This window comes from Lachnellula hyalina (genome assembly GCF_007821495.1).
Source record: "Lachnellula hyalina strain CBS 185.66 chromosome Unknown contig00010, whole genome shotgun sequence".
Classification (NCBI taxonomy): domain Eukaryota; kingdom Fungi; phylum Ascomycota; class Leotiomycetes; order Helotiales; family Lachnaceae; genus Lachnellula; species Lachnellula hyalina.
Window position 1 is genome coordinate 297,750 of NW_022157124.1, and position 27,556 is coordinate 325,305.

Genomic DNA, 27,556 nt, shown 5'->3' on the forward strand with positions numbered 1-27,556 from the left:
CCTTCTTCATTGCTGATCGCAGAAAGGGAGGGCAGAGCAATTTGAAGGGAATATCGAAAAGCTTCAATAACGGGGGGATAAACAACAAAGCTATGTTTAGCAGAATGCAAAATATGTTGTAGAGTACATGGCCATTGCAAGGTGAATCAATACTGCCTTGCCTGTTTACCTGCTTGGCGTGCACGAGCACTTGCCCGCACGACTCCATTCTGCATTTCCATCACCAAAACTACCGTATTATAATATATAGGTGTAGAAAGCTAGTATTTGCTACAAAATTATTGCACGGAATTTTAGTATGTATACGCGCAAAAACATATGCGCAGACTAAAAAATCGGCAAAAGGACGCTGAATTAGCATAGGTAGTACTGTACCGTCATATTCACCACGCTCGGTTAGCGTAAAATACATCCAAGAGCCTCCATCCACAAGATCTACAATCTCTTCCGTCTCCCTTTTCATTCAAGTTAATTCAATTCTTCGTCAACACTCATCAAAACACTCTCTGGCCACTTCGACCTTGATGTCCCATTCTCTTTCGTCTCTAGCCGTAAATATCTACCTACATGCAGTCCGCTCGTCCATGTAGCCTTACCTTTGAGGAAACTTCCAGTCTTTTCTCGCGCCGCCTACACCTACATTGATCCCTCCGGCGGACTCAGAGCTGCAAAGGCAGCTCGCATTCACGACGTCTTCCACAAAGAAAAGAAAGCTCTCTCCGCAGCATATTACAGGCCCGCCTTCCAGTAACAATCCTGATATCCCACTGAACTCGGTTGAGGATTGCGACTCCGTATCCCCCCACGATCTTCCTCGATTTGAGATCCCCAACCCAAGCTCCTCGGATATAAATCTCCCTCCCCACATCCCCCAGCATCTGCAGAACCCCTCAGCACCCTCTGCGGGCGACTGTGTGTCTTCGGCGGCGAGTTCGCCCACTGACTCCTACGCTAAACTTTCTATTGAAGCCGAACGAGGCGGAGATTCCTCAGCTGCGGACACCCAACGAGCCTCTCTCGCACCTACCGAGCAAGATTCAATCAAGAGCCAGTCTACCCTGAAGTCCTTTTCACATAGGGCTATTATGGGAGGAGCCGCAGATGCCCCACAGAGGTCTTCGTCGCCACTAAAGAGACGTGCATCAAACCTAGAGGACTCCGATGTACCTTCAAGCCAGAAGGATGATGTCGATATGATCTCCGCCCCCCTATCCGACCCATCGGAGCCTACAAACCCCTCAGAATTAAACACCACACACCAACGAGCACAGTCTGTGGATATGTTAAAGAATACTGGACCAGAGCCAGCCAATGACCCTGTGTTGCAAACACAGAACATGGAGGTGGAGCAGGAACAAAGTACGGCGCCTCCTGTAGCAGACCCCCAAAATGGTATGTGAATGGGACAAATTGATTCTAAAATACCCAACTAACAGACCATGCTACAGAGACACCTTCCATCGACGTCCAGATTAAGACTGTGACAACATTGTGCGAAGCAGCTATGCAACACGTACCCCAAGAAAATGATATGATGTACGTTGTGTCTCACCGTTGGCTTCAACGTGTACAGGACCGTGGTTCGGAGGCTAGACAGAAGAGCAAAGTTGAGCCAGAAGGCGAAGTAGGGCCGATCGACAATTCAGATATTATCCAAGATATCGTAACGGACTCCGATGGGAAGGAATTTGTTCGACTCAAGCATGGTTTAGGGCTGGAATCGTTTGCCTTTTTCCCTGAAGAGGCATGGAATCTCGTCGTCTCATGGTATACGCTCATGCCCGGTTCTCGACCGATTCAACGCATTGCCCATAACACAAACCCCGATAAGAATGGGTTGCCGAATACGCAATATGAATTACACCCCCCGGTTTTCACCATACACCGCTTGTATTCAGATAACAATCCGATTTTAGTCCCGCAAAAGCTGAAGGTCTCAAATCCACCACCACTCACATATGTCCTAAGTAGGTCTACAAGATACTACGACTTCCTGAAGAAAATTAAGGAGCAATCACAGATAGATCTTTCGAAGAAAGTGCGAGTTTGGCGAGTTCCAAGGCTGTTGCCTGCTGCAGAACCGGTAGCCCCCACAGCAAACACTGTAACGCCTCCTTCATCACGGCCTAGCTCACCAGCACCAAATCCAACTTCTCAATCCCGTGAACCACAGGACTCATGGAAGCATCTTCTGCTCCCAGTTTCGACTTTCTTGGAGCTAGAGAAGGGCAGCAGAAGGGAACTCGTCAACGAGGAACGCGGTGATATCACCCTGCAGAAGAATTACAATGGTTCAAGTGATCTGTCGATGACCTCCCTCGGAGACAGCCAACATATTGTCCTAGATGAGACTGTAGATGGCAATAACTATGTGTCTAACTATACCTCCAAGAGCGGGAAATCCACCGCAGCTCTTACCAGGACTGGAATGTCTCAAAGCCAGCCAAACAGCGGCAGAAATAGCCCCGCTCCCTTAGGTCCAATGACCCGTGGCCGTACACAAAAGCCTGGAAAAGTGCTCGGGACAGTTGGTTTGAGTAATCTTGGAAACACTTGTTACATGAATTCCGCCCTCCAGTGCGTTCGTAGTGTGGAAGAATTAACCAAGTACTTCTTGTCTGGTGCGGCTGCTAACGAGCTCAACTTTGAGAATCCTTTGGGAAATAACGGTCAAGTCGCGGAGGCTTACGCACGATTATTGGCTGAGATCTATAAGGAGCCAGTCCCAACGTCCGTTACCCCACGGAACTTCAAGAATATCATTGGTAAATACGCGCCATCATTCTCTGGTTATGGACAACAAGATTCACAAGAATTCCTCGGGTTTCTGCTGGACGGACTTCAAGAGGATTTGAGCCGAGTGAAAAAGAAGCCCTACATCGAGAAGCCGGATTCGACCGATGAGATGGTCAACAATCCTGAAGCTATTCGAGAAATGGCCGCCAAGGTCTGGGATATCACCAAGAAGCGAGATGATTCAGTAATCGCAGATCTTTTTACTGGCATGTACAAGTCAACCCTCGTTTGCCCTGTCTGCTCCAAGGTTAGCATCACTTTCGATCCTTTCAACAATCTCACCCTGCAATTGCCTATTGAGAATGCTTGGCGCCACACTGTCTTATACTTCCCTCTGAACGAAAGACCACACAAGATACACGTCGACATGGACAAACAAGGTAGCATCTTAGCACTGAAGCAATTTGTCAGCAAACGAGTAGATATTCCAGTCGAAAGATTGTTCGTTACGGAAGAATTCAAAGGCAAATTTTACAAGATACATGACGACAACGTTGTCGCCTCTGAAGAAATTCAAAACAACGACGTATGCGTTATCTACGAACTGGAAGCTAAGCCAACCAACTGGCCTCCTGTATTTAAGCCGAAGACGAAGTCGATGGTGCTCTCTTACGGCCACAATGACTCGGATGAGGAAGATGCACTCGGCTGGCAAGATCCTGCAGCGGAGAAGATGCTTGTTCCCGTCTTTCACCGTAAACCAAACCCGGAAAGAGCGAAATGGCGGAAACCTTGGCTTCTTTCAGACTTTCCCCATTTCATCATGGTCACCCCTGAAGAGGTAAGAGCCTAAGATCTTGTCATCGTTTTGCTATGCTGACCTTTATTTAGGCTAGAAGCGAAGATGTGATTAAGCGCAAGATTCTCGAGAAAGTCGCGACATTCAGTTCCCATTCACTCTTCCATAGTGATGATGAAGCCAGTGATAGCCTGGCAGACAGTATTGATCCAGATATTGTCCTTACCACAGGTTCCGATGCCGACTCTTCTGGTGACAGTAAAGTCGTGGCAACTTCGATTGATGGCGAGGATGGACTGGTAGATGTGACCATGAAGGGGACCAATGGAGTGTCTGATTCAAAAGAAAATAGCGTCAAATCTGCAAAGCCAGTCGAGAAAGAGAAGTCCTTGTATAAAGGCCCCAGCAACTTGCAATATACAACCCGCTGACTTGATTTTAGGTTTCCCCTCAAGAGATTCAACAACCGCCGACCAAAGTTCCTTGCTCCAGGGTCATTCCTCGAGCCAGAACTCCAAAATCTGTTCACCCTCGGGTATTTCTCAACCCCAAATGAGCCAATTCCAACTGGCTGGAACCCGGTTGATGAAGAGAAGACATACCCTACGCTTTCGTCTAGAATGCCGGAGCCTCGTGACATGCGCGACGGCTCTTCGGACAGCTTTGGAGACGGTCACACAGGATCGGACAGCGATGAAGCTGATAGCTTTCAACGTCGTGGCGGTGGTTTTACGGAACAAACGCGGATGAACGATGAATCAAGCGAAGAGGATGAACTTGCAGCCGCACCTACAGTACCCAGAGTGAGTGAATTTTTCTCTAGTTCTGCACACTTTTATACTTTTTTTATTGGGATTAATTGCAGCACTATGTGCTTCGAATGTCTTTGTGAGCATCCTTCTGACTGGGGACTAGGCTCTTCCCGTCCGACCAGCAGCACCAAAATATGGGGCTAGAGTAGGTCCCAAGAAGCGTCGCCCCCGTAACATCAAGACTTACTCAAAAAAGGGCAATCAGCAACGGAAGTTCCACGAACTTAATGCTGCTTTTGAGCAGGATACCCCAGATGAGGGTCCTCTTATACGCCTCGGTGAAGGAATCGTTGTCGATTGGGACGAAAACGCTTATACACAAATATACGACGGCGACAAACGGGAAGACGATGACCGAGGCTGTAATTTGGTTAGGGACATGCCTTCTCTTGAGGACCCAATCCTTGAAACAAAGCAAAAAACTCGTGAACAGCGACGGAGGCACGGTATTACTCTCGATGATTGTCTGAATGAGTTTGGCAAGGAGGAGATTCTCTCGGAAGCGGACACCTGGTATTGCCCTCGTTGTAAAGAACACCGAAGAGCGAGCAAAAAGTTCGAACTTTGGAAAACTCCAGATGTTCTGGTCATGCACCTGAAGCGTTTCAGCTCGAGTGGATGGCGACGAGACAAGCTCGACGTTATGGTGGACTTCCCGATAGAAGGCCTCGATCTAAGTTCACGCGTGGTTGAGACACAAGAAGGCAAGCAAGAAATCTATGACTTGTTTGCTGTTGACGATCATTGGGGTGGTCTTGGCGGCGGACATTACACTGCATTCGCCAAGAATTACACCGATGGCGAGTGGTATGAATACAATGGTGAGTTATTAGAATATGTCTTCGATGGCTAGCGCTAATAATTATCAGACTCGTCTGTCTCTAAGACGAAGGATCCCTCACGCGTTGTTACTCAGAGTGCATATCTACTATTCTATCGACGACGATCTGAGGTCCCGCTTGGTGGGACCAGAATCCAACAGATTGTTCAAGACTTTGACAACCCCCCTGAATCCGGAGAAGATGATATCACCGAGTCGGGGGAAGAACAAGGCCCCGTCGGAAGTACCTTTCGTGGGTCGTCGGGGCCCTTGACAGGAGTAGGAGCAACTCACCATCGACCAAATCCTGGTTCGGCTAGCACGGATAGTATGACAGTCAATCCGTCGGCGCTTGAGAACTTGCCTGCATATGAAGCCCACGAAAAGAACGACGAGGACGCCGCCCCACTACTCGTCAGCGATGCTGTTATGAACGACGGCTTGCAAGACAGCATTGAGGATGAGGATGAAGGTATTGACATGGGGGATACGGGGTTCAATTACACCAACACGGGACCATACGACCATCTAGGTTCAGACATGCATTCAGAATTACCAGCCAGTGGTCTCGGACAAGCATGGAACTTCGGTAACTTGCCAGGCAATTCTCGTGGTGGCCAAATAGTCTCTGGTACCGGTTCCGATATTGACGATGCTGCGAGTGACGTCGTACAAAATAATTCCTCGGCAAGTGCGGACTCGATACAGGGGCGCCTGGACGACTTCAGTAGCGCGATTCCAGATGAGGACTTTGTCGATCAAAGCCCGGTTCCTGATATTGACGACGCTGCCCAGTTGGGCGCTATCGGCTTACACAGGGAGTTGCTGGCACACCATGCGAAGAACGACTTTTCACCAACAAATTTTGATTTCAGGGCTGATGAAACCGACGAAGTCGAAGAACCGGCCACTGAAATCCATGTCGAGGAAGGAGAGGGTTTGGAACCAGCATCGAAGACGGGCTGAGTATTGGACGTATGTTGAGACACCATACGGATATCATGATTTTGATGTTGGGGGGGAGCTGAGGAGTTGGTTGATTGATGTTGGGGCTGAGAGTTGGGATGGCTTGACTCTTCAAGTTTTTTGGCGCAACCATACAAAATAGCGAACTGTGCACAATTTATGAATTCTGAAGAGTTGAATTCATGATTCATGAATATATACGCTTGATGCAATAGCGCATCGCAGTGAGAAATACTGCACATCACAATAGAAGCATCTTTTTATGAAGGGATTATCCCAATTGAATATGTTGTGACTTGACTTGCGCTGCTACATTGCTTGGACCTTTTTTTTATGTATCTGGGCTCTAGAGAGGCTCTTTTCTGGACAAGTGTCTCATTGTTTTGCTGTTTTATCTGGTCAAGCAGCCACTGAAGTAGTCATTCGAATCTGAAATTGTCATTCCATGAGTCTTTCGCACAGACATCTCAGTTTGTCTAACAAGCAAATAGAGAAACCTGAATGGATCTTGTTTGTAGCCAAGTGGTTGCATCGACGCACGCATCGTCGAAGCAATACAAAGTTAACGCAAAACTCAAAACGTCCAGTACAAGTCAGTGGCTTCCATCTTGAAAACTTCCAGGTGAGCATCGTTCATTACTATGTAAATAGTCATTTGAAGTATTAACCAATCCCATCGAGGGAAAGTTCGTTTCCCAGAATCAGGCGCGGCTTGCAAACTTGTAGCAGGTTTGGGGAAATACATCGAGCAGTGTCTTGCTTGCGAGCAAGCCAGCCCTGCGGCGAGCAACCACAATCAGTCATACTTCAATTGATCCTTCCAAAAACGCTTACTTATAGCCTGCACTTGTTAAATTGAAAGTCCTGAGACCATTCGGAACATCTATCTGTTCGTCCAGTTTCCTAGCCACGCCAGAATAACTCCTTTCGAAGATGTCCGTTTCTCATCAAGATCCTACTGGCACAACCGGGTCCACTATAGAAGCGCCAGCTTCTTCTTATGACTGTGCAAAGGAAAATGCCGAGAGTCTCTGGGATGAGGCATACGGTAACCAGGAGCTCAACGTGTTTTGTTCGGTAAACCATTTCATAGATTCACGATTGGAGCAGAAGAAGCGCGCGGGATGGGTCTCTCGAGAAACTTTGAATATGTGGGCTACGCAGCTTGATAAGGAGTCTAGAGACCGGGGGCCAGTTTTGACTGTGGGTTGTCATGCACTAGTGGAAGAGCCCGTTGACGGCTGACAAGCAGTAGAATCTCTCCCAGGCACGAGAGATAAAAGAGACAGCCTACATGAGATCTCGAGCGACAAAAGGCCTCGAGGTCTATACTCCCAGATTTACAATTGATCCAACGCAGCCGCAAGCTCGCTTGGACCTGCAGAAACGCTACGACGTGGGGCGGGAAGCATACTTCATGAGTAGCGGCAACGCAACCCTTGAAAGGGTGAAACCGTACTGCTACCAGGCACATCGACGCTACTACAAAGGACTCCCTGAGCTCCCCGCTGAATTATCCTACCTCCAGGAGCTCCAAGATGTCACAGCGGCAGTGGCAGGCGATACAGTGTTCGTGGGTCAAGGTCTTCTAGATAGGGTGCCGCAAAAGGTGGCCGATTTGGCAGGTGTGCCGGTCAACGGCCTCCCTGAAGATGAAGCGTTCTTGACGTTCGGTAGGGATTTCGCCTGTTATAGGAAGATTGAGGAGTTTTTCAGCGAAGAATGGAAGAAGCTTTCTGTTGCAGACGCTCCAGACGCGACAGCCGCACCACCATCTCAAATATCCTCTGAATCCTTATGACTACCATCAACCCCACCGGTCGGCGGATCGGCAGAACAATGACGATCAGCACCAGGTTATGTCGAGTTTTCTCCCGTTAATATAGCAATGACCAGGAGACTCCAACCTGCAATTAGTAGGACTACTGGGAAGTTTGGAAAGCACATTACATGTTCTATATTCAAGACTACTTTACGTTAGACGTATGGTATGGACAGGTACCAACTTCAGATTGATTGCGTCCGAGAAGAAATTAAAATGTGCATTCGAGAGACGAAATAGGGAATGAAGAAATAAAGGATATTTATACCCCAGCTAGCAGACACTACACTGGAGGATTAAGGGCGGGGACGCAATTTTGGAGGAGGCAATGGGCTATTCTATTGCTAGGGAGGTGACTGCGTATCTATAGCTGCATAAGAGTAGAAGGGAGGGGGAGCTTGGCGCGGGTGGGGGGGGGGGGGGGTTTCGACTTTTTAGCTATCATGCATATTAAGTCCTCGCGTACATCACCTGCTTAATTAAGGTAAGGGCTTCTTCCTCCCCTACCTAGTGTAATATATGCTTTTACTTTCTTAGTACTTATCCTAGCCAGCGTAGAAGGAGTACAATTGTGATGAAAAGCAGCTTTGGTTTAAAATGCTTTCTAAGGTTTATATTTTATATATAAAAACCCCCTTAGCTTAGCACAGCACGTCTCCGTATCCCACGGGAGGTCCCCAGGTTTGCAGCTTAAACTGCTATCCGCCAGACGCAAATCACTACTACTACTACTACTACTACTACTACTACTACTACTACACATAAGAATCATCACCAAGTACGTCTAAGAGGACTTCTTAAACACAACTCTTCTATTCCCTCTTCCCCATTTCCCTATCTACATATCTATCTATACCGCCCCAATTTTTGTTTTCATTTTCCTCTCTTCATATAATATACAAACAACATAGGACCAACATACCCCCCTTTCCTCCCCGCTCCCCGCCCCCCTTCCTCCCTGCTCCCCTGTAGCCCACAAATTCAACAAGTCAATCATCCCTTTTTAACAAGGCCTCTACAAGAAACGAATGACGCCAAAAACTCAATTCCCAAGTGGTATCGCGTATCATAATACGTTCTGTACCCATCCGATAAGACAAAAGGAAAAAAAGCGATAGGAAAAGGGGAAAACGAAAACAAAAACAAAAGGCTAGTTATGCAATCAACGAATGAAAAAAAGTAGGTAGCTGCTAAATGGGGAGTTTAGGCGTAGAGAACGAACGAGGTCGAAAGAAAGGTCCTCGCTCTCAAATATTTCTCTCAAAGTCCCTGGCGAGAGTAACTGGAAGAAAGCATGTGCTATAACGAACTCAACACACCCTCATCATGCGGAAGGACCTCCTCTGGAATATCCTCCTCGCGAAACTTCACGCCACCCTCAACCACAATCCCATCTCTAACCCACGGTTCTTGTGCGACTTTCTCCATCGTCCATCGACTTCTCGCACGTTTCAGAAGACCTTCGGTGACGATCATAGCCCCTAGTAAATCCTTCTTGATGAATTTCTCAGGGTCTCCTTCATGGTCTCCTTCGTCGCCCGCGAATTCGATCCAACACCATTCCACGCGGGCGATGCGGTGACTCGTGCGACTACGCATTTTTTGTCCTTCAGACATTCCTGGGTTCGGGTCGAATGGTAATCTGCTTTCTAACAAAGCGTATAGAAGGACGCCGAGCGACCAAGCGTCCGTAGCGCGGCCGTCATATGGCTGGCCCATGATCACTTCAGGGGCTGCGTAGTCATCGGATCCGCAGCGTGTGGTCAGTTTCTCATCATCAACTACCCGACGGGAAAGACCGAGATCTGTGAGAGTGATGATAGAATAAGGGTATGTAGTCCAGTCAAGTTGACGAGATAGTTCGTGTTGTGGGAGGTTGACCAGGACATCTACCCAAGCACATTAAACCTTGCACTCATGTGATAAGATGAAATAGGGGGGAGAACATACTCTCGAGCTTGATATCCCGGTGCACAATATGCCGCTCATGTAAATACTGAACAGCTCCCACAAGTTCCGCAAACATTCTCCTTAGTAACCCCGGCACAAGCAGGTCCCGGTGTTGGCTGGCGACATCAAAGAGGTCGCCTCCAGGACAATAGCTTAACACTAAAATTGCGCGCGTTTCTTCTATGTTCCAGGCTTTGAGATGCACTAGCGAAGGATGAGATATCGATTTCATTATTTCCAACTCCCGCTTCAAGGACATCTCGACGCGCTCTTCAGAGGCCCCGCCCTTAGGACCATGTTCGCAAATCTTGATCGCAACAAGTTTCTTCCGGTCGATTTTGGGTTCTGTTGGGATTGGGGAATCTATTCCATCCATTTTTTGCCCAAAAACATCATTTTCGTCTATACGGTCGTCTTCATCCGGAACTTGACTTGTCGCAAGCACCACCTTGCTGAATGTGCCTTGCCCTAGAACCTTTACCGCCCCCCATTTCCTCTTTTTCGAGTCATCCCGGGTATACGCCGCGAAATATTCGCAGCGGGACTTCTTGTTCACTTTAGGGAGTCTTGCGGTTGTTAATGAAGAATCACTATCACTACTTTCCCCTCCAGTCCGACTTGAAGGTGGAGTTGGGGGCCGAGGAATAGGCGCAAGACCTCTTTGCACCGCAAGGTGGGGTTCCCTTCGCATCTGGCCATCTAAAGACAAAATTGAGTCTGGACCGGGCTCCAGAACAGGTACATGCGAGCCAGAGACTGTAATATGCCGAGTTCTGAGTACCTGCGTAGCTTCTGGAACATATTCGCTGAGACTGCGGTTCCTCGTATGTCCCTCGGTATTCTTGTGCTGGTTCATGTGCACATTATGACCAGACTCCGGGGCACCGCTTAACAGTCCCTGGTATGCGCGCCGTTTCGACTGATTTGCTATAGCTTGAGATACAGACTCGCCATTCGCCGTGACCAGCGCCGAGTTTGCGCTTATAGGAACCATGAGGTCGCTGGAGGAAGGTCGGGCGTCTAACTTCCTCCAGGGACCAGGGGAATCGCCCGTCATAAGTGGTGAAGGCAGAGGGGTTACGTCTGCCATAGCACTTAACATAGGAGAAGATAAGGCAGAGTTCGGGGCAGAGCCGAAGTTCGAGATGCTTCCCACGCTGCTTGCCAATATGTTCTTAATACTCGGCGTCCGCGCAATAGGCTTTATGGGAATATTCGCAGATTTCGAGGGCTTTCGTCTCAAATCGGTCGATATCCGCTCAGTATTATCGGCACTTGCTGCCGTCACTGTATAGTTGGGGTTGGGAATCACGTCGGTTTGAATTCGCAGGCCCGCGCTCAATGGACTGGAGGTCTGGCTGTGACTTTCGAGACGGGGGGTAGTATTTAGAGGAGTGAGACTCGTATTATTCGCAGAAGAGGACGTCGTTGGTGGCGGCGACGGTGCTATCGTGTTCGAGTGAAAAATTGAGGTTGCTAATGAGGGGATTGCTGCTGGTGGAGAGGATATGGAGATGCCTGCATTTCCTTCTGCACCACACCGATTCACCAGCTGGGGATTCCATTGCGCTGACCTTTCATCTTCCGCTGTGAATGGTTTGTGTCGTCGTGTGTCTGGAGTCATGGGATCGGGATTGGACATGGCGGGGAAGCCTAGCGATGCAACAGTGACTACGTTTCGGGGTGCGGGCTGCTATCGCAGAGATATGGGCATAGGATGCTAGATGAATACGACGTGGGATGAGAGATTCGGTGCAGCCTTCCTCGATCTCGACGTGGGGAATTGTTCTTGATTGGAAGTGGCAGTGGCAGAGGAGCCACATACGAAAGAACGTGGCTGGCAGTTATAAGTCGCTGTCGTTTGAATTATTATTGGGAGGCTTGACGACCGCGGTAGGACACCGTACTGTAGTCGGTAGGATGGGCAAGTCAGCCGAATCAAGACTAGCCAATATAGTCGGGAAGAAGCACTTAAGGTTAAAATAAGCCCAGAAATATAAATAGATACAAAGATAAAAATATGATTAAATGCTGATCAAGTCCCTCGATCGATTCTATTATCCCTCAAGTGATGGCAGGTCAAGTTCTTTCTCTTCTCTGCGTTTTGTTTGCGGCTAGCTAGAATTGTCTATGATATCAATCAATAGCCTCAAGCTGCCGCTATCCCCCCGAGATTACGACACCAATGTGGGCGCTACCTTCAGATGCGTGGGGATTACTTCTAAAAGGGAACGCAAATAGTATAGCCGTATGTAACGTTTCGCATTACAGTATCTGTTTTGTTATATTATGTTACTGCATCGAGTAAGCCGAAGTACACTCCTCATTATACATTCGCGATTCGATCTAGCACGTTGGAAGGCTTGATGTCTGATTGGTGTGCTATTCTCGCCAATGTCAGGGGAAGCTTCCGAGCTGCATGCATATCACCCACGTGGAGCCATCAGAACTTCCTCCTTCTCTTTTTGGAGCCGCAAGACCTTATCTGCGGTTATTCAATGCATCTAAGTCAGCGTCTTGTCCTATTCTCTCTCGCCCTTCCTTTGACAGACTACTCTTCAAGGATTGAAGGCCCCGCTGCAGAAGAAAATTCTAATGTATTCGCGACGTCTAGCTCTATATCTAATTATATATCCGCCAAAAGTCTACGCAGTCTAAACCCCCATACTTATATATACACTTCATCTCAATCCTATAGCCTCGACCTGAACAGCTTATTCTTCTCCTTCAAAGGCTCCGCTTCACTCGGTCCCACCTTGTCATCAGTACTCTTCGCGGGGCTTCCAGGTGTCGCCTTCTTCTTTGGCGCAGCATGATACCCGCCTCTCTCATTATCCGCATTCGTGACCTTTCCGTCCTCATCCCTCACAATGCCCAACTCAATCAATTTCGAAAACACCTTGCTGAAATCTTCAAAGAATCTATCTTTATCTCGCGCGTACAATTCCACCCATGCCCGAAAGCTTTTGTCTTGAGTAAGCGCGATATCCGTCGGCAGCATCATGAGTTCGGCCTCGGAATCCTCGTCATAGTTGACATATTGTTCCACTCCATTTAGTAGCTTCTTCTTCCTCCATTGCAGCGAGAGGAGAAGACGGAAATATTGATTTGAGAATCTTGTAGGATTGTTGACCCAGGCGCCTTCAAAGCCAGATCGATCACTGTGACACCGTCCAAGATTATGGGCTCCTGAAAGCGCTACAATTTCCTGGTCATTGAACCCCATCCGATAGAATATGAATCGCAAGTGATCCGATCCTTGTGCACCATCTGGAAGTCTGCCTCTCGGAGGAAGTTTCGAATCGTCCACGAAGTCTGTTCGTCCGCCTTTCCACGGTATCTCGGGACCTCCCATCTCCTTGATTGCCACTATACCGCCCAGCGTCCAGAGATCCGCGTAAGTTATCCAAGGGTGTTTCTCTTTGACAGTTTCGAGGAAGACTCTAGCGTGTTGTAACCCGGCATTCGCTGGGTCTCCACCTTCGGCTTCATATCGCATTCCTGCACCGTTCGAGCCGCCTGTATCTGTTTCGGCGTCATATGTACCTGCTGAATGCCTATTGAATATCAGTTAGCAGTCAAGGCTGGGAATATACGCAAACAGTCTCCCCAAGCCAGTATACGAAGATGTGAAAATGTGAAGGGCACATACCATGCGAGACGTACAAGAATCGGACCTGCACTTCCATCATCAAACTCTGGCTGATGCATCAACTTGGCAATATCCTTCCGGACAGCCTCAAAGTCTCCGCTCTTACTCATCTTGTCTAACCCGTATAGAAAAAAGAGTTAAGATTCTATAATGCAAGAGAAGATCTATATTCTATACAAAGGAAAGAGGGAAGAGAAAGAATCATAAAATATAAGGCGAAATACGAGAAATCTACGGATCCAAGTCCAAGAGAAAAAGCGCGATACCGAGGCCCGTACGCGCTTAATCTTATCTTACCGCGTGCCGAATGATGGGGGATTGGCTATTTGTGACATCTGGTGGGTCTTTGTCTATGATTCATGAAGCTTGTGATATCGAACTTGAAGGAATTGGGATATGATTTTTGGGTCGCGCTAAAAGCCAGCCGAGCCGAGATCGGACCTTCCTTCTCAGAAGGGAAGGGCTGTCCCAGTCGATAAGGGATATACATCACGTGCTAGGTGCTAAAAAGGTCATCAACTCTCAAGGCTTGCTCTTAAGAGGCTAAGAGCTATCTATCTGAATTTCCTCCAGTAAATCTCAATTTCTATTAATAAAAGAGATGAAAAAGGACCACACAAAAATGCTAAATCTTCTAATAAGAGGTTAACAAGTATATTAGGTATTGGATTAGCAAGGTCCAATGGCGTGGTGGAGGTAAAATGGTTGCATTAGAGGGTCTAAGTGTATAGGACACTTAGATGCAGTTATATACAGAGGTTTGCTTGTGCCGAGCCTAGGTCACGTGACATATCACATGCCATCAAATTATATGACTGCGTAGCCATTTCCTAACTTAACATTAGGCCTTATCCTTCACTAATAATATAAATAAGATATACGATAAGTAATATGCTATGCTATTTTAGAAATATTAAACACTTGTTATACAGATAAATGATTTCACTACACTTCTAGAAAAGGCAAATAAGGCAACCGCCAAGCTCGCCTAGGGCTTATAAAAAGATGTGCTTCTTGCATAAAGGTAATAAAGACTCCCCTCCCTTTTTAATAAGCCTTATAAGTACTTATAGAAGAAAATTCCAGGGAGCTTATCTTGCTTATCTGATAGGCGGCTTATCACACTGCGCGCATGCCATCTTTCTCTAGAGGAAACAGCGCCTAAAAGGCTCGCAGCCTTATGTCACGGATCTGGTCACATGACATACCACGTGACGTCGACACATCGGCGTGGCCCCGGCCTCTCGCTTAGTCAGCCACCCGATTACCAGCCACCTTTCCCAGCCACGCACTAATTAGCCGAGCGCATACATATTCGCTCCCACAAATCTGTATTCTAGACTTTCTTTCTTTTCTCTTTAGCTTAGAATTACATTTGATTCGACCTTATACTGGGCCATGCCCTCAAGGCTTCGTGATTGTGACAGTGGAAGTAGTCCCTATAACCTAAAAACCCTAAAAAGTTCACGGTTTATAGTTTATGGTTTATGGTTTATATGGTTCGTGGCTCATGGTTCGTGGCTCATGGTTCGTGGCTCATGGTTCGTGGTTTATGGTTTATGATTCATGGTTTATATGGTTCGTGGCTTATGGTTCGTGGTTCATGGTTCGTATAGTTCGTGGCTTATGGTTCATGGTTCATGGTTTATGGTTTATATGATTCGTGGCTTATGGTTCGTGGTTCATGGTTCGTATGGTTCGTGGTTCGTGGTTCATGGTTCATATGATTCGTGGTTCATAGTTCGTGGTTCATGGTTCACGGCTCACAATTATAGTAGGGCTAGGGTTATAGCTATATTTATGCTAGTATTAGTAATAATTCGTCCGTTTCAAATCGAAGCTTGTATTAAGAAGGAGCTAATTAAACTAAGGGAGTTAATATATTTATAGCAAGTTCTTAAAACGCTCTAAGATATAAATATTAGATAGAAAGCCTATATAATCCTGGATTTAAAGAGGATGCATAGGACGGTCCTATTAATCTCAGAGATGCAAGAGATACTATAAACAAATATGCCTGATTATGTAATCTTAATCTTATAGACATATTATATACTAATTTCATTATAATGCATAGGCCGCAAGTAGGGTCTATATGAATACTATGTTCTAGTGAACGTGCTAGAAACGTGCTTCCCGTTATTCTTTACACGGGTTATAAGTTTATATAGAGTTTTATTTTAAAAGGGTAGCTTTTAGGGGAAAACTAAAGATGGCTGTGTTATAACTGCGGTGCAAGTCAGTTGATCTTTCAAAGTGCCATTTGATTATATCGAGCTAGGCTATCATGGAATGGTGCACGGGGATAGGTTATAAAGACTCCCCTCCCTTTTCAATAAGCCATACGAGTACTCGTGGAAGAAAATTCCGGGGGAGCGTCACGGTGTGATGCTGAAGGTGACAATTCCTTAGCATCGGCCAACCAAATCGCCATGCCGATGCTTCTCTAACCATGCCCCCCGCGGCCCTGCGCAAACTCCAGGGCATTGAAAATAGAGGGAGGGAAATAAAAAATAGGCTATCTAACAGCTTGCAACAGCTTGCAAAGGAGAGATGACTAAGAATACGTGGCGAAAAACGCTCCTACCACTGCTACTTTTCTAAGCCAATCATACTTCGTATACCCTGAAACCGTCTCGACCGTTTTGTTCGACATTTGGTGATTCTTAGCTTTCCATTCAAAATATCGAGCTTGCTAGGGCTGATTTTGAAGAATGGATAAAATGGACCCAGTTTTGGCGTCCAGGCTAACCCAATCCGAGACGAACGCATGCCTCTCGCATTGAGTTAAGTTAACGCTAGCGCACGGTATCCTTCGTACCAAGGGGAGCGAGCATCTTTGCGCCGCTCGGACTCTATAGAACTTTTCAAAATCAGGTCTATAGAACTTTTCAAAGCCAGGGTCTTTACTGAAAATTTCGGTATCCTAAGCACCGTCGTCGTAACCTTTCCCCTGTACCTTAAATCGAAACAACCCTGCCTTCCATGCGCCAGCCACGCCCACCCACCTAATGGCATCTTCTATCTGGATGTAATTGGTCAACCCACGGGTGCACCCATAGGAGTTGGTGGTGTACGGGGATGTACTTCTATTGATCGACGGGATTAAACAACGAGGCTTTTTAGTAGATGCACTATCACATGACCAGCCACGATGGTTTCCGCGTCTTTTCATATATTACTTTGCTTTCTTGCTCTTTTTCAAAACACCAGTACGCAGGCCAGTCTTCTAAATTTCTATATTTGATGCTACGAACTTCCAGTTCCTGTCTATGCCACTCAAATTCAACCAAGACAATTATCATGACCAAACCACAATAAGTTGAATTCTCTCTACCATGCGTTAGTGATACGCCCCAACCGTAGTCTTTCTCTAGCTGATACTTTATACCTTTGAAGTAACCACCAACAACATCATTGCCCTAGTGTGTGGTTCCATTACTATATTACTAGCAGTAGTTGCAATATTCGTCACATGCAGACAGCATTCGGAACAAAGTAAGTAGAAATGCATCTACTATATCTACAACCGCGAAGAAACAAAGTCAACTAACATATTATTTCTTTTAACAGTTCCCGACATTGAAACCCATCCTCTCTATCCACGAGCCAGCACCCCACGAGCCAGCACTTCGCCTCGAGAAGACATCAGCGACTTTCTGGCCTCCTTGGCTCGGGTTCTGCAACAACATGGACGGATCGAATGAAGTCACAAGAGGAACTTCGGATAGAAGATAACAACGGATGTTTGTCTGATATAGGGCGGATGAAAGAAATGATTTAGACTTTTTAATGTCAAAAGTAGTATATGGGCTGCGCAGTGCTGCTGCATGAGGGACCAGAAAGGCGAATACCCCAAGGCGTACATGAGTATAAAAGACATTTTTAGAACCACTTCGACAGGCAAATAATGATGAAATCAGACACTCTTGTGTCTCCATTCGCACCACAGTACTTGCAAAGATCCAATGTCATAAAAGTAAACACGTACCAATGAGAGAACAAACTATACTCACATGTTCAGCTCAGCATGCTCCAGCTTTACAAGCTTCAACGAGCTTACTTTCCACTCCCAACCTCCAAGCGACCAATAAGCACAGAAAAAGGTGTGTAGGCCGGGAACAGTCATTCTCATTCATTATGATATCGAACCTCCAGCGCCATAGCCATCCCTGCCCCACTATGCCAGAGAATATGGCAATGAAAGAACCAGATCCCAACATTGTCCGCGCGAATTCGGAGAACAACATACCCCTGACTGGGAACATATACAGTATCCTTCAAGGGCGGATTTGCGAGATTATAAGGGCCGCCTGGGAGGTCAGATGACGTTGGTGGAGTGGATGGATCGAATGGGTCATATGCGTGGTAGCCCCGCCTTGTGGGGTAGTATTGAGAGAGAATGTAGAAGTCATAGCCATGCTTGTGGGAGAATTAAAATCAATGCGAGATTCTTGGATATGAGAAGCAAATACTTACTAAATGAAACGGATGTCCCTTTTCGTCTAGATTGTTGACTACGATATCCACCCAGGATGGGCTTGATTGATCTCGAGAGATCCGAATCCATGGCACCAACTGATTCTTATCCCAATCTACCCTGTCCAGATCTACCAAAGGCTCTGGTGGAGAGCTTTGGGCGGCCCATGTAGTGCGATTGATAAATCCCACAGGAACGTTTCCGAGGCGCGCTAGTATTTCCATCTTCGTGTAAAGAAGAACTGTATGATTAGCGATCATAGAAAAACTGTTGTCTGGGAGCGCTGTCCCATTCACTTCTGCGAGATCGAAGTATCCCTCACCCTTAACTATTTTAGGTGGAAGATACGAGTGTCCTCGCTTCGTAAGAACATTGGCGGTGGTCGAAATTGGAAATGTGTGGGTAGGTGTGAGAGCCTTGTTTTTAATGGCAAAGTTCCTACTTTATAGTCAGTTATGTTTTGATTCCTTCTTCAACGTGCATACTCTGCGTCCAAAGTAATACTCAAGTGGAAACCTGCTGCCTCAGAGCCCATAGGACATTCGACAAGCAGGTCCATTCTTTCACCAGGGTAAAGTATACCCACCGATGATACCTCTGGCGATCTTTCGATTTCATTTCCGCCATCAATCTCGATTATAGTCATGTGACAACGAGGCATCCGGAAAACGAGTCCAGATATTGCTCTGAAATCATCAGCCTATTGACTATATCAACCGATCTTGTTATCTTCAACTAACCCTACATTGACGACTCTTAATCGTGTCCGCGGCTGGTTCAAAACCAGTGGGGAACTCGAATATTGGGCGCAGTCTAGGGGACGAGATTGGACAGCCTTGGAACAATTGAATGAGCCCATGCCGTTGATCAGAAGAGAGTCAGGAACCGGCTGTGTTCTCAGTTAGCCTTTATTCCAACGTTTACTTAGCTTTTATCAAACATACCTCACGTCCCCAGCTGTCATGGTTTACATAGCTCGCCTGTACATCTTCCGCGTATCTGTGATACCAATCGCCCATGAGAAGAAGAGATTCTTCCTCGTACTCTGGAGTTTTTGTCTTATGAACTTTGTCTATAAGAGGAGGATGTATAATAAGTCCACCGTAAAGACCATCGGCACGTTGGATTCCTAAATGGGAGTGATACCTAAACGAGATCAGTACCCGGAAATATTACCGAGGCCTTGACAAACCAGAATGTTCCCGCCTGGGTATCTTCAATCCCAAATTCGTAAGTAATATTACAACCTGGTTGAATAGGATTTTGCGTTATTCCTACCGCGCCGTCCATTCTGTTTGCGCCTAGAGCAGAGTTGGGGGAAATGCTATATAATCACGTGATTGTACAAGCTGACCTTTCATGTGAATTCCATGCCAGTGGATGGCGACCCCTTCATACTTTAACAGATTGCGTACTCCTACTTTGATGGTATCCCCAGAACGGGCCTCGATAGTAGGACCTGGGAACAATCCTGGGTATGTGTCAGCGTCAAATCTGCTCAGAAAGTGATTAGACAACGTACCGTTAATGAGGTAAACGAGTTTTCTAACACCATCTGGAGACCTATGCCCCTGTGTGATCTCCCAGTGAAGTTTGATAGTTGTAGGTGCTCTTAAAATGTGTCTTTCGGGATGCAATGGTTTTGAGATTCCAGATTTGTCGAAAATATCATCTTCTGAGAATTCCGGTTGAAATTTCTGGAATATTTTCGGGCTTGGAAACAATTCTTTATAGCTGAATCCAAAAGACAGAAGACAGGAAATAAGAAGTGATGCGAGGAGATATGAAGTCCGTCTTGAAGCCATGGCGCGGGAAAAGCATCACATGTCGCCTTCATTTCTCGCAAGACTTTTCCTCCAGACAACTAAGTTACTTTAGAATGAAGATAAGACAGCGACGGCTTATGATTGCATAGTTTAATGCAACGTGGGACTTTCAGAGAGAGATAGAAAGCGCGACATTTGAATGGAAGAGGAAGGAGAAAGAAGATATGAATAACTTGATGGAAGCAATCTGTGGAAATCAATCACATGCGATTCAGTTATCTGGCCTGCAGGTCACTCAAAAGCTTATCGAGCGAGTTTTGGGGGAATCCAACGTTGAACCAATGGGGTAGGAGCCATTCGCTCGTGCCTTCTTCCCCTCTTCCGATCACTATCGTCGTGTTCCTTGCAAGCATCGTAACTGCAACTTTATATCACCGTAGTGGTGCATGCTTTTCGACTTGATTGCGATGCAAGTCCACAGGGAGACTTCGATGCTTCATTCGTGCACGCTCGAGGAAATAAGTAGCAGGCGGTCGTCGTTGAAGTTGAAATAAGCACCTCGCGCACGGACTAGATAAACTTCGTAGCTCGTGCTAGCACCTCCCCCTTTTTCTTATCGCACAGTCGGACCAAAAGCATAAAGCATCGAGATATGTATCGTCAGCAGATATCCTTGATCGACAGGGCTTGAGTCCAATGTAACCTTGCTTCGGAGGTATTCTTCAAGCGCTCGGTATCTCGCTCGTCCATGATAGCGATGTATGAAGACGGTCGCCCACAAGGTGTACGGGTGCGGATTTTCTAGTTTCCTTACCAACTCAACTGCCTAGTCGGAAAAGCTCCTAACAGATCAGATGCCATGTCCATCACTTGCATGAAGACCTTACATTTGTACCCAAGTATAAACGATCATTTGACATTCCGCGAACACAGCTTTGTGGTCCATATAATATACTTTCGATTGCAATCTCGTTCCATCCTGTTTGCCTCTCAGGTGCAATCACCGCACCAGGTTTCTAACTGAATCGTCTCTTTATATTTATCTCGAAATGAAAGCAGCTTTAATCTTCATACACGCTGCCACAGTTTCAGCAGGCTCTTTAAAAGATATCAAACATGTCGTTCTGTTCATGCAGGAAAACAGGGCCTTTGACCATGTAATACAAATCTCATTCCGCCGTGGACAACCCTCTAACCAAAAGTAGTATTTTGGAACCATGGCTGGTGTTCGCGGTTTCTCCGATCCGAACGTTCAAGTAAATGCAGATGGCAAAAACACCTTTCAGCAGTCTGTCTATTCTTTCAATCCAAGTTGGAGTCGCCTGACATATCGCTAGAAAAGTTACACCAGATATCTCGACCGAGGCAGAAACACTGCTTCCTTATTACATAAACTATCTAGGTGAAAATTGGACAGAATCTACACAGTGCACTGGTGCGGGTCAAAATAGTTTCCAAAACAACCAGGCTTGTCTCAATAACGACTTGAATAATCTATGGGCGGTCAACAATACCCCGACAAGTTGGGCCCATTTTCGGAGACAGGATCTTCCAGTTCATTTTTCCATTGCTGAGGCATGGACAGTTGCCGACATGTATCAGGTTTGACTCCGAACATTCGAGTCCTGTGAGTTGAAGTATCAAGACTGCGACTAATCGGAATCTAGGAAGGTGTAATTGCTGCAACTGAACCTAATCGAGTGACATGGATGACAGGGAGTGTCAATTGTCCAGGCGGACCTCAAACTCCAGATCAGGGAGGGGCAGTTTTGGATAATAATGGAACGCCAGGTGGTTTAATTACCCCACGTGAGGAATTTACTGATAAGTCTAAGGGTGTGAGGCTCCTGGATTTGCGTGTTTCCCGTTCAGCTGGAAGACAGTCCCTGAATTTCACCAAGATGCTGGAGTGACCTGGCAAGTCTACCAAGATGTTGACAATTTTGGAGATGATGCCCTGTCCTCTTTTGTCCAATACCAGAACGCAGGCCCAGTAAGTGACATTTTGGGAAGATTTCCCCTACCTCAAACGATTCAAAAGTTCTACACTTTCCAGATATATTCGAAGACTCATCTACGACTAAGACATTGCTTTAACTCATAAATATCACCGCAGTAGTTAATACTGACCCCAAAATCTTGAAACTTAGGACGATCCTCTTACTAAATATGGGAACTCATATCCCGGGCTTGACAAATTCTACTCTGATGCTGAAGCTGGCATTCTACCACAGGTCAGTTGGATTGTAGGACCTGCTGAGCTGAGCGAGCATGTGCCTTATCTCCCACGAGATGGCGCATGGTTGCAAAAGAAAGTCGTCGATGCAGTAGTCCACGGCGCGGCGTATAATAGTACGGTGGTTATGATTTCGTATGACGGTATGTGAACTAGCAGCTTTTGAAGTAATTCTGTTTTAACTTTAGACGTTCTAGAAACCGGAGGTTGGGGCGATCATATCACCCCTTTCCACTCTTCTCCGGGCACGCCAGGAGAATGGCTCGATGTAGACAATGATATCTTTGGACATCTAGGACAGACATACACAGGACCAGGCATATCTGAATGCCTCGCTTCAATCTGCACAACAGCTAACTCATCCAGGCTTTCGAGTTCCTTTTTACATTGTATCCCCTTGGACACGCGGAGGCAATGTCTTCACCGAAATGGCCGATCACAATTCCCAGATTATCTTTGTTGGTAAGATCCCATGACTATTCACACCCCACTAAGTGACTGATTTCTAAACGCAGAGCAATGGCTTGAGGCTCTCGGCTATAACGGTGCAACCACAGATCAAATACCAGTATGGCGACGCCAACACATGTCTACTCTCCTGAATGCTTTTGACTTTGACCATGTAAGTGAAGTTACTTCTTGATTCCAATTCCAGATTTATTAACAATCGAGTAAGCCCGACTACTCGATAGCCAACCTCGTCGAAGCCATGACTCCCTCGGAAGACGCAGATGGCAATTGGGACGCTGCCTCCATTTGCCAAGGAAAATACGGCGACCCCCCAACCAAACCCCCCGCACCTTTTGGGCCTGAGAACGAAAATTCCGACCCCTCGAAATTAAGCGAGGAAGGCTTCAAGTCAGTCCGTGGATACTTGACCGAGGGGCGATATCTTGTATTTGAGATGAATCGATATGCTGTGACTGCTGGACCGAACGCGACCGATATCACTGGTACGGAAGCAACTTCCGATCATCGAAGTAAAAATCAACGGTGGGTTATCCACGCCACGGGAGGTACTGGTACGGATGGCGGACAGGGAAGTGGGAGTTTCGTGCTGAGCAGTGCGGCTGATGGGCGGTTTCTTGCGGACCACACTTCTTTGGCTAAGGATAGGTCTGGCGCAGAAACATATACCATCGCAGATATGGGTAATGGCAAGGGGTATTCCCTGATGAAGGAGAATGGCAAGTATCTAAGTATCAACTTAAACGGGACGATTGATATTGTTGGCAGCTGTGCTAAAGGATTCCAGATTTTCAGTGTTACTTACCAGTCGTAGATAGAAGTCGTTATCACTCTGTGCAAATAACCGGCGTCCATATATTTGACTGTGCTATACTTCTACCTATTTGATAAGAAGCAGGAATCGGGTCCCAGCATCTCAACGTAGTGCTACTGCGGAAGTGATTTGCAGGGGTGCGGCTCAGCTCCGTTGATGACACGGCTGATGGACAACCTCTCATTCTTCTTATACCCCTCAATGAAGATATTCCATTTTGAACTCGCATTTCAATTCTCGAATATACTATGCGGATATTTCAAGAGCGAAATCCTCAAAATCACCTTCTATTACCCATTCTGACAGACAAAGCAAGTGAAATTTTCAGCACAGATATCAAACAAGCTGGTACAACATACCACCCATAAGTAAGTAACCACCCTCCACCATTCAGAAGGAATTGTAATTAAGCTTAACTTTACTCACAGAAACCCCCTCGTCACGCACAGCCTCTCTCCATCAGCACGCACCCGAAACGCTGATCCATTCATTCCACACAATGGCCATCATAACCCTCGCAGCTCTCGCCATCTTCCTAGCGTGGAAACAGAAAGAAAAACGTAAGTGTAAAGCATTCCTCCTTGATTCCCATCCTCCTAATAAAAAAACCCAAAAACAAAAATCCTAATAACATCCCATTCAGGAAACCAAAGTCAAAATCAACATCGCAGATTCCAAACTCCAATACACACCACTACCGCTTCCTCGGAAGCGACACTGGTAGGAGGAGAATGTAATCTAAACGGCATCACGCCACAGCCGACGTCCCAATTCCCGTCTGTGATCGTAGATCGTCATGCGGAGAATCAGGCGAGGGGCGAGGCGCTGGATATGGTTTCGAGGCTGTTGAGGGGGTATGTCTAGGTAAGGTACGGGAAATTGATGTCGAGCGAGATGACTTGGTGTCTGGAGTAGGATTATGTATGGGCATTGGACCTGTACTATGGTCGAGATGCTTGTGTGTGGAATTGTAAGGGCGAGAGGAGAGAGTTGTTTGCATTTGAGGACATGATTAACGACTAGGTTTTAGAACTTTATGGTATGTAGAATACCTTGGGTTATGATACTTGCTTTGGATGTTCTGTTTCTGCGCAAAGCTACGTGGATTTGGTGAGCTGTTGGCACAATAAGCACCAGAATGGCTGTCGTATGGAATCTCGAATCTCATGCTTCTCCATTGTTTCATACGTACCAATGCGCTTTGAATCATAATAAGGAAATAAAACATGGGTATATACCTAACTTACTCCCAACCTGACCCCGTTGACTTCCTTTAAGAGCGTCCCATAACAGCATTCGTAGCAAGAATCTCAACTCGCCGAGCATATAACTTCATCTCGTGACACATTGGATCCCCAAAGATTACACCCCTTAGCAAATCATCACTAACCATCTGTGCCACAACACCTTCATTCATCCGCTCCCTTTTGCCCCCGCTACCCCTAAGCGGTCCCGCACTCCTCAGCAACACAAGCCGGCCCGCATTACTCAGTGTAGCCTCGGGAACATTCCAAACCGGCTGCACACTATGCGCAGGAGCGGTGTTTGACTTCTTGGGCTTCGGCCTCATCTTCATCTTGTCGATGGCGAGCGACGACGAGGATCTCGCGCCGGTGAGCAGTTTCTGCGGTGCAAGCCCCGCAAGGCACGCTTGTCCTGGTGAAGGTGAGGAGTAGAGGTCCAGCAGGGAGCGTACATATGCTTTGTCAGCGCGGGCAACTGGGTCCCCTTCATTGACGAACGACATGAAGATGGATTTTTTCTGTAGTGGGGTCTGCGGTTTTGTGAGCGGGAGGAGAGAGATTGGGGGTGCGCCAAAAGAAACACAGTGGATGCGCTTGAAGCAGCCGGTGAGGATGTTGAGTTCGGATTCTGTTTCCGGAGTGGTGGACAGCATGTGGCAGTATAAGAGGGAAGCAACAGCGCCACCGGCTGAGTGCCCTGTGATTAGGAGTGAGTATTTTGCTCTGCTTGGGTTTTCTTGGAGTAAGTGTCGCAGTCGAGCTGCTACTGGCTTCACCATTTTCCTGGCTACGGTGAGAAATCCTGCATGGCAAAGGTTTCCAGGGTCGTCCTAATCGTCTTCGTTAGGAAGGGAGTTTTTGTATCACGTGATACTGGAAAGGAGGCTTACGAGTAATCCTTCAGGGGCTGTTGGGGCAGAGTTGAAGTTTACGGCCCAGTCCATGAAAGTTTGCGTTCCTCTAATTGCAAAGACAATGGTGTTCATGTCATCCATCGGGACTGACTTGATGACCATGGCTTTTGTACCCGTTCGCCAATCGGAATCGACATGGGTTTCTTTCTCTTGTCCACCAGGCTTCGAGTAAACACGTTCGGAGTATTGTGCTGCTAAGCATAGCAGAGGGAAGGTAGGCATGTATCTGAGGCGGAATTAGGAATATGCTTTGCAAGGGAAGACAATAAGACTTACAGTTTCATGGGAGGTAAATTTGGAGGCAGCCTCGAGTTGGCATACAAATTTACCTTGTCAAAATAATTCGCACCTATAAGAGCATTTGAAACGGAGTGGTTGCCGCTCCTCATAAGGGACCGATCTGACTCTTGTGCCTGCGGCCACATCTGCTGCGCGGCTTGATGAACGACAAATTCCCCCTCATCTCCATTGAACTTATCTCCATCGATAAGTGTGATAACTGTATCGAACTTCGACGAGATCAAATCGCACAAGGCTGCGCCTTGATTGAGATACTGTGTCCCTGCTAATCCGCCATTATTGATGTATCTAGCGCCGGGGACGTATTGAGGTACACCTTGGTCTAGTAGATTGCTCATGGACGATAAGTTGAGTCTGCTGATAGTATTTCCAGGCCTGTGCGGCCTTTCAGGAAGCAGAGGAGGGAGATTCTGAGTAATAGGTACTGGCTGATTCTGCGGGGCTAGCCAAATGGCTGAGGCTTGCAATTGCGGGGTGCCATTAGATTGAGGGTCATTATTCTGGTTATCTGACCAGCTCTGCTGCGGTATATTCCTATTAGGCGCATGCAAATCGGTTCGTGAAGGATACGCCAGGGGGTTTTGAGGTTGAGATGTCTTCTGCTTGCTCTTTTTTGATTTCCCAAAGATGGCCATCGTGGTGTGATCCGTGCGCTGATGCCTCACCTCACATCTTCTTTCTTGTTTCCATATCAAGAGGGTCGTCTGACAACCACGGTAATTCTATTGTTCGTCGAGGTGAAAGACAAGAATATTTGAAAAGAGGGGAAGATTAGAAGCCGGCGCAATCAGAGGCTTTCTTTCAGATGTCAAGGCTCAGCCTACTGCATTACGATTCGCTGACAACTGCGCCTCGTTCCTATTTCAAGGGCAATCACGGGCACGGGACCGGCATCATGCAGGGCAGGTTCCCTTGAGCCAATGACGGACCAATCGTGAATCTTATAGGTACTGATTCATGAACTTACTAGGAATAATCCATGGCTAATTCCAATATAAAAGAGACAAGAGATCAGAGAAATATGCTCCAGGAGCAGGAAGAAGCCTCCTTCAAGCCGAAATTACTAGAAGAACAGCGAGACATCTACTTTAGCCTATTCTTTATATATTAATCATAATATAACTTCAAGTTCTTATGCTAGATTTGAGCCTTTTTTTCTATTATCTATTACTACGTTCACATTTCAGCAGTGCTTTAACTAACCAGATACCACGTGACACTAGGTTCTGGAACTTCTGGGAGTCCTACCCGAGTACTTACGGAATATACCTCCATAGCCTCACCTCTAATCTGCAATACTTAGGGTCACATCCTTTATATGGTTTTCATGATGCTGACATTGTAAATCTTTCCAGTCACCGGTCCTGGAGGCTGTGGTACTTGAGCCACATAGCCACAGCCAATCAGAGCAGGCATACCTTACTGAGAGCCAGTGAAGCGATCTGCATGGAAGCCTTGTGTCTTGGCTTGGCTGGTATCATCCCACCCAGATGTCGTCTGTTCTCTTGATCAACGCCAATGCCTCTTGGACCTTGACACGTCGTTACTAATGGTGATATTGCAAGGCTGCCATCGTTCAATATGTGTGCACCAGAGGGACGCAGTCTCATGCCTTTTGCGGCTGAAAATAAGCCAACCCCCCTCACCCCCACCCTAGTTCAAGTCAGCATCGCCTTCATAAGTACAATAGGTATGCTTTCGGTGCAACATGCAATGCTCATGCATACCGAGAACTTTTCTGTTTCGGGACGAATAGCATATGTGCAACCTGATCAGA

The 27,556-nt window shown here is 46.8% G+C and overlaps 6 protein-coding genes across 6 annotated transcripts; 2 read left to right on the forward strand and 4 right to left on the reverse strand.

Annotated features, from left to right (window-relative positions):
* Nucleotides 1-614: 614 nt before the first annotated feature.
* ubp12 (putative ubiquitin carboxyl-terminal hydrolase) lies at nucleotides 615-6,133 on the forward strand (the record flags this gene model as incomplete). The annotated part of the gene is made up of 6 exons (XM_031146118.1): nucleotides 615-1,392; nucleotides 1,449-3,577; nucleotides 3,628-3,926; nucleotides 3,978-4,338; nucleotides 4,451-5,168; nucleotides 5,217-6,133. Coding segments are annotated over 6 exons (5,202 nt in total), but the record flags the coding sequence as incomplete, so codon positions are not given.
* Nucleotides 6,134-9,254: 3,121 nt separating this feature from the next.
* On the reverse strand, nucleotides 9,255-11,547 carry PRR1_1 (Serine/threonine-protein kinase; the record flags this gene model as incomplete). Its single annotated transcript, XM_031146119.1, has 2 exons — nucleotides 9,255-9,844; nucleotides 9,906-11,547. 2 exons carry the CDS (start codon nucleotides 11,545-11,547, stop codon nucleotides 9,255-9,257), a joined length of 2,232 nt encoding a protein of 743 aa, XP_031008938.1.
* A 1,050-nt stretch (nucleotides 11,548-12,597) lies between these two features.
* LHYA1_G001134 (putative heme-binding peroxidase) lies at nucleotides 12,598-13,667 on the reverse strand (the record flags this gene model as incomplete). Its single annotated transcript, XM_031146120.1, has 2 exons — nucleotides 12,598-13,451; nucleotides 13,583-13,667. 2 exons carry the CDS (start codon nucleotides 13,665-13,667, stop codon nucleotides 12,598-12,600), a joined length of 939 nt encoding a protein of 312 aa, XP_031008944.1.
* A 4,021-nt stretch (nucleotides 13,668-17,688) lies between these two features.
* Nucleotides 17,689-19,842, reverse strand: LAC2_0 (Laccase-2; the record flags this gene model as incomplete). Its single annotated transcript, XM_031146121.1, has 8 exons — nucleotides 17,689-17,979; nucleotides 18,037-18,475; nucleotides 18,523-18,723; nucleotides 18,778-18,926; nucleotides 18,982-19,183; nucleotides 19,230-19,338; nucleotides 19,392-19,508; nucleotides 19,560-19,842. The coding sequence occupies 8 exons, from the start codon at nucleotides 19,840-19,842 to the stop codon at nucleotides 17,689-17,691; spliced, it is 1,791 nt and encodes a 596-aa protein (XP_031008943.1).
* A 1,010-nt stretch (nucleotides 19,843-20,852) lies between these two features.
* On the forward strand, nucleotides 20,853-23,321 carry plcN_1 (Non-hemolytic phospholipase C; the record flags this gene model as incomplete). The annotated part of the gene is made up of 10 exons (XM_031146122.1): nucleotides 20,853-20,960; nucleotides 21,009-21,091; nucleotides 21,141-21,405; nucleotides 21,471-21,594; nucleotides 21,639-21,796; nucleotides 21,954-22,182; nucleotides 22,237-22,307; nucleotides 22,336-22,501; nucleotides 22,555-22,661; nucleotides 22,716-23,321. The coding sequence occupies 10 exons, from the start codon at nucleotides 20,853-20,855 to the stop codon at nucleotides 23,319-23,321; spliced, it is 1,917 nt and encodes a 638-aa protein (XP_031008942.1).
* Nucleotides 23,322-24,594: 1,273 nt separating this feature from the next.
* Nucleotides 24,595-26,414, reverse strand: LHYA1_G001137 (uncharacterized protein; the record flags this gene model as incomplete). The annotated part of the gene is made up of 3 exons (XM_031146123.1): nucleotides 24,595-25,395; nucleotides 25,456-25,705; nucleotides 25,756-26,414. 3 exons carry the CDS (start codon nucleotides 26,412-26,414, stop codon nucleotides 24,595-24,597), a joined length of 1,710 nt encoding a protein of 569 aa, XP_031008941.1.
* Between the last annotated feature and the right edge of the window lie 1,142 nt (nucleotides 26,415-27,556).